This window comes from Accipiter gentilis, chromosome Z (genome assembly GCF_929443795.1).
Source record: "Accipiter gentilis chromosome Z, bAccGen1.1, whole genome shotgun sequence".
NCBI lineage: Eukaryota > Metazoa > Chordata > Aves > Accipitriformes > Accipitridae > Astur > Astur gentilis.
The window spans coordinates 57,482,915-57,495,663 of NC_064919.1; the positions used below are offsets into that span (position 1 = coordinate 57,482,915).

At 55.2% G+C, this 12,749-nt stretch overlaps 1 protein-coding gene across 1 annotated transcript; it reads left to right on the forward strand.

Moving 5' to 3' along the window:
• Positions 1-4,663: 4,663 nt before the first annotated feature.
• Positions 4,664-12,700, forward strand: LOC126036229 (uncharacterized). The gene is made up of 15 exons (XM_049795759.1): positions 4,664-4,696; positions 4,956-5,057; positions 5,290-5,506; positions 6,598-6,721; positions 7,856-8,187; positions 8,411-8,492; positions 8,703-8,773; positions 9,168-9,229; positions 9,437-9,477; positions 9,744-9,840; positions 10,047-10,116; positions 10,674-10,774; positions 11,370-11,537; positions 11,901-11,990; positions 12,517-12,700. The coding sequence occupies exons 1-15, from the start codon at positions 4,664-4,666 to the stop codon at positions 12,670-12,672; spliced, it is 1,746 nt and encodes a 581-aa protein (XP_049651716.1). The 3' UTR covers positions 12,673-12,700.
• The last annotated feature ends 49 nt before the right edge of the window (positions 12,701-12,749 follow it).

Genomic DNA, 12,749 nt, shown 5'->3' on the forward strand with positions numbered 1-12,749 from the left:
CTGTCGTTAACCCTGCTGTGTTTTTAACAACTGATCAAGTTGAAGGAGACCTGGAACGTGACTGCCCGCAGACAACTGAAGAAGTCTACTCCAGCCGACCGGATCTCTGAGATGCGCCCCTGGAAGAAACAGGTTGGGAACTATATACTGGCAAAAGCAGTTTCATCTGTGAAGGAAAACGTTCATCAGGACATGCGGTAACCACTACGGAGAAGGTAACTGAATCACGAGCTTTGCCTTCGAATGTATCTGCCTAAAAGGCTGAATTGATAGCTCTTACTCGAGCACTGGAACAAAGTCAAGGAAAGCGAGTCAACATTTGGGCAGACTCAAAGTATGCTTCTGGAGTAGTACATGTGCATGGAGCAATATGGAAAGAAAGAGGACTGTTCTCTGCACAAGGAACCACCATTCAGCATGCGGAACAAATACTGGAATTGTTAGAAGCCATTCAAAAGCCAACAGCAGTCGCGATAATGCGCTGTAAAGCACATCAGTCAGGTAGGACTGTCCCTGAAACAGGTAACCGATTGGCTGATGGAGCTGCTAAAGAGGCTGCAGAAAAAGGCATCCTAGCGCTAGCTCCAGAGAGAAGTGTAGCTTTACTGAAGGACGCTCCAAATTATAATGAAAAAGATGAAGAATTAATTCTTACATTGCAGGCTAGTAAAAATGAAACAGGATGGGCTATAACACCAACAGGTCAAATAATAGTCCCACCCGCAATAATGAGAGAAATTGCCTGGGCTGAACATAAGAAAGTACCCTGGGGAACAGAAAACCTTGTTAAGCATTTACCAAAATGCGTTTTGAGTAGAGAAATGACAAAGATTATTCGAACCGTTACAACTGAATGGGAAATCTGTGTGCGCAATAATCCCCAAGCCAGTAATAAGATTACTTTTGGCATTACGAAACAAGGAAATTCTCCAGGAGAATACTGGCAAATTGACTTTACAGAATTGCCCCGAAAAGAAGGATATCCATATATCCTAGTTGTAGCTGATACTTTCACTGGGTGGCCCGAGGCTTTCCCTTGTCGCACCAACAAAGCAAGAGAAGTAGTTAAAGTCTTGCTCAAGGAGATGATACCAAGATTTGGGGTCCCTGTAGGAATGTCATCTGACAATGGCCCTCATTTTATAGCAAAGCTTGTAAGACAGTTGAGCAAAGTATTGTCTATAGATTGGGACTATCACACCCCATATAGGCCACAAGCAAGTGGGAAAGTAGAAAGAATGAACTACCCTCTCAAGCAACAGCTGAGTAAAATTTGTCAGGAAACGTCGCTTACATGGGTTAAAGCATTACCCATGGCTCTATTAAGAATCAGAGTACAGCCAAAAGGGAAAGGAAATTTCAGTCCTTATGAAAAGTTACATGGAAGACCATATCAAGGGTCCGATGTTCCAAATACCTTGAGCGCTTCTGGAGATATGCCTTTAAAGGGTGTTATGACTTCTTTAGGAAGCTCTTTACAAGAGCTTTGTCAGCATGTCTCCACAGCTGGAGCCTTAGAATTGGACGCAGCAGCACATCCCTTCCAACGAGGAGATTGGGTATATGTAAAATCGTGGACTTCAGAACCACTAGCTGAGAAGCGGAAAGGACCGTATCAAGTCATTTTAACAACATATACAGCAGTAAAGGTCTGGGGGAAAGGACGTTGGCTTCACTGTACAGGAATAAAGCAAGCACCAACAGGGAATTGGAAGTCTAAAGAAACCGGTCCTGTGAAATTGGAAATCTATAAATAAGTTCCATGCTATGTACTTGGGAGAACCATTGTGTAAAACTTATAAGATTGGGGTTGTTACTCGGGATATTGTCAGGGCAGAAATCCTTTTGTGTGTTACAGGTTTTAAATATTTTCTTTTAAGTTGTTGTTCTAAACATAAGATAAATAAGAGTAGATGTAAAAGTACAAAGGCAGAATCACAGGTTGACAGGATGAAAGAATCTGTAGTATAAGATAAACAAAATGAAGCATTTATTGTTTGAATTACTAACCCTGATACTAGTCGTCCCTGTGATTTTGATAAAAGATAACCTAGTTTCACAATTGATTCAAGGTTTTGCGAAGGTACGAAATTTAACCTCAGTAACAGCCTGCCTTCCGATTCCAAAGTCAGCTGAATATCCAATTCCATGGGGAATGTTGACATTGACTCTAACCAAAACTTGGGAAGAGATGTGGGAGAATGAGAATCAGTTTAGCAGATTAAATTGGATGGATTTGGGTGGCAGTTATTCTTTAAACTTTGAAAGAAGGAGTTACAGCATTTTGAATTGTAACATTACCAAACCATCCACCTCACGGGCAAAAGAATTAATTTATCGTCCTTCAGGAGAAACTTGTACAAACACCCTTTGGGGCTGCCAATTGCCAAAACCAAGGAGACAAGTGCAGAGAGGAACTTGGGATCACACTCAAAATAGAGCATGGTGTTTGGAATTTACCGGAGTTACAGGGCCCTTGTTAGATCCACCCAGAGCCAGAACTATCTGTGGAAATGTAGACTGGACTAGACAAACAGAGAAAATCACACATCCTACATGGAACTGTACGAGAGTTTATACTTGTAACTCCTCTGACCCAGAAGTTCAAAGACTTTATCCCCTAGCTAAAGCTCTAAGATGGGGATGTGCTTGTAGAAATTATAGTAATGTTTTAAGTGATACTTGGTCCCCTCTTAATAACGGAAGGAAAATTTGGCCTGGAATTGACTGTATTAAAGGACGGGTGGGAAGTTTAGGATTAACTGTCTGGGTGAGTAGTGATGGTACATGGTCCACGCACCTTCGCATGAAGGACAAGAGCAAACAATGGACTTTAGGCTTATTAACTTGATGCCCTCTCTGGAAGAAATCCCCCTTGCGGCCTCGATAGTGGAATCGGGTAAAACGAGAAGATGATTCCTGGCAATCACCAAGCCCTGGAGCCAAAATAGGATGGGTATTGGAATCTCTATTCTTACCACGGTTAGCAGCTCTTCAAAATAAAATGACTCTCCGCAATGTTCCACTCCAAGTAGAAACATTAGCTAATGCGACTCAAAGTGGGCTAAATGAACTCAGTGCACAAGTACACGCTACTAGTAAAACGGCACTGCAAAATCAGTTAGCTTTAGGCCTACTACTACTAAAAGAACATGGAGTATGTGGGCACATGGGTTTTTCAAACGGTTCGTGTTGTATCCACATACCAAATGTGACAGCTGATTTAAACCATCAGGCAGAATAAGACGTGTTGCTCAAAGTAGTAGAGAATTGAGATCAAACGTAGCAAGTTTTTGGCTAAACAAAATATTTCAGAACTTTGGATTTTCTCCGACTGGATGGTTAGCTGGGCTTTTGCCAAATGTAATTGTGATTGTTACCATCTTTGTTATAATCTTTGTCGCTTTTAGCTGTCTTAAACGAGCTGTGGCACGATCTGTATTCAGGTGAGACTACCGAAAGAATTAGTGGCCTCAAACAGAAAGGGGGGAACTGATAGCCTATGTCCATATATTTGGTGTGGTTTGTTCAAATGTTTATGGTTTTCATATTCTGTACCTTCTGTGAAAACTGGTTTGCTGCTAGATAACTAACTGTATGAGTGAGATTTGATAAACGATCACATATGAACGTTACGGTTGAAACAATATGTGATAAATGAATTTAGTCTCAAACAGGATTCCAATCAAAGTTTACAATTTATTAAATGAATAAAGGCAAGCAAACAGCGCTGGGTGCACCAGGAGCCTCTGCTCTACGAAGACGTGCGCTGTGAAAAACAACCCAGCTTCTTTTATAGTCTAACATTAGTTACATATTCATACTAGGCGTGTCCTTCCAAAAGACTCTCCACCTCCTGGTTGTGCAGGTCCAGTAGTTCTCCTAGAAACTTCTCGAACTCTCCTCATTGGCTGAGGGGTCTTCCATGCAATGTATCTCCGACCAAGCTCCCCACTGCTCGGGCCTGACAGCAGACATCCTGCATAACACCAGCTGCCATCACCAGAACCCTAACAAGTTCACAACAGACACCTCCCCCTCAACAAACTGCCCATACACTGCCATTTCAATACACCCTCTGTTTATACACACCTGCTATTTATACATACTAAAGATCACCCCGCTCATAACCTCGCCCCATACTACGATAAATGCCTCAGTTCTCCCCTAGGATCTCTTGTTTAACACTGTGCAGTTAACAACAAAACCGGTTTTGGGCTGGCAAAAAAGAACTGTATACATACCATCTGTCACCTCCCGGCCTGTAGTTATAGGAGGACCGACAAAATAGTTAAAGACTACATATACGGTGAGGGTCACATTTTATTATGCAGCCCTAGCATTGTTTATATTGACACGAATCAGATGTACACATTTCACAAATAGACAAAGGGTAGCCGGGGAGATAATTACAAAAGCGTAGTCAAGTGATTAACTAGTAATTATTCACAAGTTTTGCCGTTCTTTGCTCTTATGACTAGCTGTTCCTGTACGCTAGATGAGAAAAACGTTGCAACTGACCACATGTGATTGAAACTGCGTTAAGCTTCAAGATCAAAGAACAAGGACAAGAATAAGGACTTCAAGAACAGCCAACAAGAACTTCAGATGGGTCGGTGGTCATAAAAGCAGCCCGTCGACTCAAAAGGATCCTTCATTGCGCATGATCGGATGTAGGCAGTACTATGACAATCAGGTAGGATCATTTTTATGTGTATGTATACTAATCTGATTAATATGCAATTAGTTATTCTCTGTAACCTGTTTGTGCTAAAGCTGTGGTATTTGGCACGCTAGGTGGAACTATCCCCCGCGCATCCAGCGCTGCAATAAAGAATGCCTGCCTTCTAAAACTCCCAAACGAGTCTTAGAAGGGTTCTTCGACCGGCTTTTCGGCATCACCCCCTTCGGGTATATATGCGGATGATGTCCCCCCTGTGCCTTCTCCTCCCTAGGCTGAACCGTCCCAGCTCTCTCAGCCTTTCCTCATAGGAGAGATGCTCCAGTGCCTCCACCGTCTTACTAGCCCTTCACTGGCGTATGTCCACGTCTCTCTTGTACTGGGGAGCCCCAAACTGGACACAGCACCCCAGGCGTGGCCTCACCAGTGCCGAGGAGAGGGCAAGGATCACCTCCCTTGACCTGCTGGCAGCGCTCCTCTTGTCGCAGTGCAGGATACCATTTGCTGCCTCTGCCACAAGGGCACATTGCTGGTTCACGTTCAACTTGGGGTCGAACGCGAATGTGAACACGGGCACGTACTGGTGCATGGGGTTGTGCCCCTCTCAGGCGCAGGGCTTTGCCCTGCCTTCCCTGATGACCTTCACGAGGCTTCTGTCAGCCCATTTCTCCTGCCTGTTGTGGTCCCTCTGGAGGGCAGCACGACCTCTGGCGCATCAGCTCTGTGTCATCGGCAAACGTGCCGAGGGCACGCTCTGCCCCATCATCCAGCTCATTAATGAGGACGTTAAACAGGAGCGGAGCGGACCCACTACTGACCCCTGGGGTATGTCTCGCCCCAGGAGGGCATAGGATGTGCTCAGATGCCTCCTGCAACGGGTCCGTTGGAGGTGGCTGGGACTGGCCACGTCTGGCACGGGGCAGCCCTGGCCCCTGCCCACAGAGCCTCCCCCGGTACTCCTGCCACTGGCAACGCCTGGACAGGGACCCCCGATACACCAGTACACAGGGGCAGGGGTGTCTGGAGCGGCACAGGTGCCTGGGCGAGGACAGGCAGCAAGACTAGGCAGGGGGTTCACGGCCCGTGGAGGAGCTGTGGCGGGGCCATCTGCCAAGAGGCTTGCCAAGGCCTGTCTTCTGGCCGGGGCCTCCGTGTCGGGGGCTTGCGCCTGCCTCTGCTCGCCCTGGGGGGAGACAGCGTCCAGCAGGACTCTTGCCCGCTTCCTCCTATAGCTGCTCGCTCTCGTCACAACCCGGCGAGGGCCTGCCAGCTGGCTCACCCCCGAGGAGCCGCTGGGGTCTGTGGGCCACCCCAGAAGGAGCCCTTGCAGTGTCGTGGGTGCTCATGCGCCTCGTTGAGGACGGGGCGCGCAGCAGTCCCTTGGCACATGCCTGGGGCCACGTTGGTGGCCGGAGTTCCCCATGACAAGGTGGAGCCGGTGGGGTGGAGCAAGCCAAAGCCCCACGCACCCCCATGCAGCCCCAGCCCGGTGTTACCCAGAGCCGGCACCCCCTCCTTGCCCCGTGGGGACCCCTCAGCTGGCAAGGTTGGCCCTGCCCAGGCAGGAGGAAGGTCGGGGGCCCTGCTCAGGATCCTCCCTAACCCTGTGCTGCCATGCCAGATGCCCGGTGCCCTCGGGGCAGCCTGCGCCCCCGTGCAGAGACCTTCCTGGTTGCCCCCGCAGGAGACTACAGAACACACAGCACACACCCTCCTTTCTCTAAAGGGGCTGAGGTGGGTTGACCCCAGCAGACCGATGCCCAGCCAGTCCCCAGGCAATGGCTACTTTGGAAAGGGCAAAGGCCCGGGCTTTATTGCGGAGCGTGGTGTTGCATGGCCTGTGGAGTAGCCCTGTGGTCAGTTGGGGTCGGCTGTCCCTGCTGCGTCCCCTCCCAGCCTCTCGCCCACCCGCACAGCCTACTCGCTCGGGGACACACAGAGAGAAGCAGAGGAAGCCTTGGCGCTGCGCAAGCGCTGTTCAGCGAAAGTGCTGGTGTGTTTTCAGGCCTGCCTAGTCACAACTGCAAAAGACAGCGCTAAGTGGGCATCGGGGTCTCTGCCTTCCCCTCCACCCCCCAGTAGCTCCCTCTGTGATGTCGCAGCCATGACCTCACACCGAGCGTGGCCAGGCCTCTGTGAAGTCAAGGCTGGCCACCTTGACCTCCGGCACTGTGGGCCAAACCTCCCGCCTGGAAGGAGCTTGCCGTGTCCTGGTGGCTGTGAGCCCGTGGCAGGCGTTCTCCTCCCGGCAATCGGTTTGGAGCTCTCGCCCAAGTGACCTCCCCTGGGCAGGCAACACTCCTGCGGTGGAAGGAGGACACACAGGCTTGCAGGGGAGCTTCCTTTCTCCCCAAGATGAGGAGGAGAAAGGCTCCTCCAAGAGCGCAAGGTGCTGCCCTGCCAAGGAGGGGAGCCGGCAGCAGCACAGACAGACGTGCAGCTGGGCCCACTCGGGTCCTCGAGAACAGGTACGAGGGTTTGTTCCTCCTGGGGACATCAGCTGGTGGGCAGGACCCCCAGAGCCTGAAGGGGGGCTGGCTGGGGGGACACGGTGGAGAAGCTGGCGAGCGCTGTGGGCAGCACAGCAGTCCCAGGTCTTGGAAAACCCGCCGTGAGCGGGAAGAGGCTCAGCTGAAAGCCCCTCTGGCCCCCTGGGCCAAACCCCACGGTCCTGCTGCTCAGGGTCCCAGCAGCAAACTTGGAAGTTCCTGCTGCCCTCCAGCACAAGCCTTTTCTGGGTGCCTGGAGCGGGACAGCTCAGCCCTCGCCCCGCCAGGCCTCCCTGGCAAAGCACTGCCGCAGCTGGAAACTCCTGGTGGGTCTCTGCTGAGCGAGAGAAGCCCTGGGGGGTGTTTCGGAGAGGGCTGTGGCCCTCGAGCTGCAGAGGCCCTGGGAAGCGGTGGGGGCTTTGGAGGAGGGCAGCCGCTCCCCGCTGCCCACAGAACGCCAGGTCTCTGAGACGCCTGCTCAGGGGCAGGCTGGTGCTCTGGGGGCCAGGGTGGAGTCAGGGTGAGAAGAGGCTGCGCCGTCCCGCTCTGCTGCTTCTCCTGCCCTATCTCACCACAGCAGGGACGTCTCCTGGGAGGCTTCCCAAAGCCTGTCTTCTGGCCAGGGCCTTGGCTGATGTGGCATGGAGATGGTGCAAAACAGGGCGCCGCCTTTGTCCTCCCATAGGTGCAGCCCCGCTCGGGAGGACCAGGGCACCAGCTGGAGGGGGCTAGCACACTGCATCTGCAGCGTGGGAGAAAACAAGCGTGAGTTCAGCGTTGCCTTTCACCCCATGTTTGCACCAAGCCTGCCTGGCTCAGCCGGGACCAATGGCCCCACAGAACCAGCATCATCCTGCCCTGAGGGAGGCCTGGGGCCACCTCTCCTATGTGACGACGAGGACGGAGCTGCCTACCACGTCCGCATCTTAGTGGGATACTGTAGTAACCGCGGCGTACCCCAACATGGTGGAGGCCAAGAGGCCAAAGCCTCGTCCACCCTCCCACCCCAGGCACACCGTCAGGGCCCTGCCTGCAAGGGGATCCTGCCTGGTCCCCTGAGCCCAGCTCCCAGGATGCAGCCAGCACCCCCGCCCTCCAGGGCAGAGCCCTGGCCGTGGCCCTGCCCCACAGGGAGGGAGCGCACAGCACCAGCGCCCACCGCGCCACAGGGGTCTGGCACACGCCCTGAAGGGCATCCTCGAGAAGGGTCCTCAGGCTTTCCTCCGGCTTTGTTGCCCAGGGTTCGTCTTCGGCATTGCTGACAGCCTGGCAGTGGCTGTGCTCTCCCTCCAGAGACGCCTCAGCACAGGCAATTCCACCCTGTGAGTACAACGTGTGTCTGGTGCGGACACGGAGGTGGGGGTGCCACTGGGTAAGGGTGAGCAGGGGGGAGGCTGGAGGTGCTCTCTGCCAGGATACCCCCTGGCTCTGGCTCCCCTGTAAATTGCTGCTCCTCAGCTTGTAGGAGAAAATCCCCCTGTGCAGGGCTCTGGCCTTAGGCACTGCCAATGCCAGGACTTCCTCTTTTTCAGGAAAGAGGTCGTCACCCTGAAGAAGGAGAGGCTCTGCACCATCCTCTTCTTGATGACCCTGGCTGCTCTTGGTGAGTATTGGCACGCTGTCAGCGGAGGCACAGAGGCGCAGGCTGCCAGCTTCAGCATGAGGGAGAGGCGCTGGAGCCTCCCCAGCATTCCACCCTTGGAAGGCCGGAGGGTTGGCCTTTCCAGCCTCCCAGCCTCGCGGTCAGGAGATGCTGGCTGCACGCAGGGGAAACGGGGCGTAGCTGTGGGGCGCACCGCGTGCCCGGGAAGCAGGGCTGTGCAGAGCCCCGAGGCCCAAGGCCAGAGTCCTTGCTTGGGGCTGCAGCCTCTCTCTGTACCCCTTCCCCGTGTCCTCAGCCAGCCTCTTGCCACCCTGATGTGGGAGGAGACCACATGACTACAGGGATTTTTAGAAACTCTAGTCAAGTAACTCTCTGTCGGTGATGTGAATTACAGCTGGTGCCTACTGCGGGACCTCACTGCTCGTGTGGATGCTGCAGGCAAAGAATGTGCCGCAGGTCAGTGGGACAGGAAAGTCCTGCAGAGGAGCGCTGCTGCTGGGGGTGGGTGGTGGTGGGTGGGTGGGTAAAACGCCCGGTCCGCCGGTTCCAGGCAGTGACGCACACACAGAAGTGGCAGTGGCTGCTGCCGTGCCTTCCTAGAGCCACCAGCTCTGGAAAGCCCCGGCAGCTCAAGGAGTCAAGCAGAGAGCCTTTCTCTTTCAGGTGCTGCTGGGGCAGCCTGCTGCTGACCTGAGGTCCCTGCGGTAAGAGGCCTCTCCTCTCTCCTGACCTGCAGCACGTTTGGTGGGGTAGCAGCAGATGAGACAGTGCTATTTGCACTCATTTGCACAGCGCCCAGGGCTTGTGCCTTTTGCTCCTGCCTGGGCCTTTTGCTAAAGCTGGAAGGGGAGGGAAAGAAAAGGGGGCTCCAGCACCCCTGTCTCTGCTCCTCCTTGGAGCGTGGAGGCTTGGAGGCTCTGGGAGGGGCTGGGCAGCTCTCTGACAAGACCTGCTTTCACCGCGTCTGCAGGAGCATGCTCGCCGTGTGGGGGCAACAATCCCAAGAGGTGCAACAGCTGAGGGACGAGGTGGCACACCTGGCTGCAGAGATGGCTGCTGTGAAGAAGGTAATCCTGCGCTTTGGGAAAGAGGGCTGGCACGAGCAGGGCCCCGCACAAGGCCCTTCCTGGGCCAGTTGGTGGGCTTTTCCTGCTCAGCCCACACACCCGTCCCTTGCCCGGGGCTGCTGGTTGAACTTCTCCGCCGTAAAAAGCCCCTTCTCCTGGCCAGGTCTGACGTGGTCATTTCCCCTCTTCCTTTGCGTCTTTCCCAGGAAGCTCAGCAAATGAGAGAGGCAATGTCTGCAAGCACGCGGATGTCTGACTGGGCTCTGAAACGTGCAGGTACGGACAGGCCTCGGGCCCAGGCCGGCAGGCCTTGTTGCGCTGGGCTCGCGCTTGGCATTCCCGAAAGCAGGCTGCGTGGCAGAGGCTGCTCTCCGAGGCAGAGGGAGGTGGGACCAAATCCCGGGGCTCAAGAGCACGCCTGTGGCAGAGCGGCTCCCTTGGGCTCACCCCCATCCCGCCGTCAGACCCCTCGCTGGTGCCGCGGCCGTGCCCCTGCAGGCGTTTCTGCCCCCTCCCTCTTTGCTGAGCTTTCCTGGGGAGCAAAAGCGGATGGCTGGGTCATCCTCTGCTGTCCACGTGGTGGGGCCTCAGCTTGGGTCTGCAGCCCTTCCCGTGGGGGCTTGCTGTCTCCCAGCTCCCGCGGACCTTCTCTTTGTGCAGCTGCTGGGAGAGAGACGCCATCCCCGGGCACAGGGATGCCCTCCTTTCCTGGGGCACCTCCGAGGGTGCGCTGTGGCATGTGGGGCGGGCAGGCAGACTTAGAAGTCACTTGCTGCCCCCAGGTCCTCCGAGCCTGGGGCCTCTTGCAGTCAGCTGCTCTCTTCTCCCTTCAGGGGCTGCCATCGACCTGCAGAGATCGTCCAGCATCTCTGCATGGCTCTGCAAGGCGTTCTGGTTCCTGTGTTCTCCGCCCCTTGTGGATACCTTTGTGCAGGTAGAGTGGCAGAAACCGTCAGTGCTGCTTCTCTTGCCTCTTGTGAAGTTGGGGGCGAGCCCTGGGGTGTCTCCCCTCAGGCCAGTGGTATTGCGGAAGGCCCCAGAGCTGGTCCGGTGCCTGGCACCTGAGGTCTCCCACAGGGCTTAGCTCCCCAGAAAAAAGCAGTTGTCCTCAGACGTGGGTTGAGCTGAGCTGAGCTGAGCTGAGCTTCCTGCCCCCCATCCCTGGTCACGGCTGGCTGAAGGGGCTTCTCCTTCGCGACCCCATTTCCCTGCCATGGCTCTGACTGTCCCTTTCCCAATGGCACAGTGGAGGGTGGGGGGAGGCTGCAGAGCTGCTGGCCAAGAAGAGAGGTTTCTTGAAAGCCCTGGCTGCGGTACAGGCTACCAGATGTCTCCCCCACTGGCTGGCTGCTTTCCCCTTTCCCGGGCCGGGAAGACATCCGGGCGCTTCTGCCCGCATCCCAACACGCCATTCATTTCTAGCACAAGCACAGCCCACAGATGCAGTGCCGACTGTGCTTCTGGCTGCAGGGGAGCGTGGCGGGCCCCCCCACACCCTTGTGTTCATTGCTTTGACCCTCTGCTTTCAGCCGGATGCTTCCCCGGGTTACTGCTGGCCTTTCCAAGGGTTTTGGAGTGAGGTGCTGATCCGGCTGCCCACTGAAATACGACCGCTGGCCATCATCATAGAGCACACCTCCAAGACAGCCTCTCCACCGGGGACTGTCAGCAGTGCCCCCCGAGATTTCACTGTCTACGTAAGTTTCTGCTGGGCGCTGGGGGCTGGGACCTGGCCGCAGGGAAGAGCTGTAGCGGGGATTTGCTGCTTTCTGTGCATCTGCTGAGATTCGTGTGCTCCCAAGCACCGCCGTAACCCGTGGGGAAGTTGCAAGGGACACGCGGACTGGCATCACCCCTCCTAAGTCTTGCTCAGCATGTTTTGGCCCAGCACCTCCGGCCCCCAAGCAGCACGCAAGGAGGAGACTCGGCCCCACTGCATCCTGCGCCAGATCGCGCTGGAGGTGCAGGAGCAGAGTGCAGATCACGGCCCCGGGTCTGGCATGAGCATTTCCTCGTGCTTGCGTCGAGCCTGACCTGCTCCCCTGTGCTTTATCTCCAAGGGACTGGATGAGGAAGGCAAGGAGGAAACTCTGCTGGGGACGTTCACCTACACCGTGCAGAAAGGGCCGACCCAGACCTTCCCTCTGCAGGTAGAGTGAATGTGTGTGGGCAAGAGGCCAGGGCAGTAACGCCGGTTTGCCTGCAAGTTGCTTGCAGAAGGAGTGCGGACGGTCCCTGCCGGGGCAGGGGCCCGACCCTGGCCAGGAGAAACGTTGGTGGGATCGGGAGGGAGAGTGGCATCCGGCAGGGTGGCAAAAGCAGAACAGAGGCCGCGCTGGCCCCCAGACGCCTGGGTCCCCGGAGCTGCCTGGCTGCAGCCTCCGGGCAGGCGGTGGCAGGGAGGATGCCCAGCACCTTGCCCTGGCAGCAGGACTTGCCCCGGCACGGGCGGGCCTCAGGTTTCCACAGCTGCCCGCCACGCTCTCCGAGGCCGGGCGTTTGGGGGTCCTTTGCCACCTGGGTGGGAGAAGGGAAGGAGGGAGAAGCTGCCGCCTCAACCACGGCGGGAGCTGGTCCTGCAGCGGGGTTCGGGCTGGCGGAGGAAGACTCGCGGAGGCTGCTGTCACACTTTACACGCCAGGGGTCACGCTGCTTTTTGCTGTGGTTTCTTTGCAGAACGGGATCCCCAGAGCCTTTCGGGTTTTGAAGCTTGGCATACAGAGCAACTGGGGAAAACCGGGGTACATCTGCATTTACCGAGTGCAGGTGTGTGGGAAGATGGTGGGAACCAACGCCATCGGCGTGAAGCATGTGGAGACCTTCCCTCAGTAAGAAATAAAGAGGAAATTGGGGAAACAGAGCAGAGGGATGTGGCTGTTTGTTAGCCTGGTAGGCCTCTCAAAGTGGCC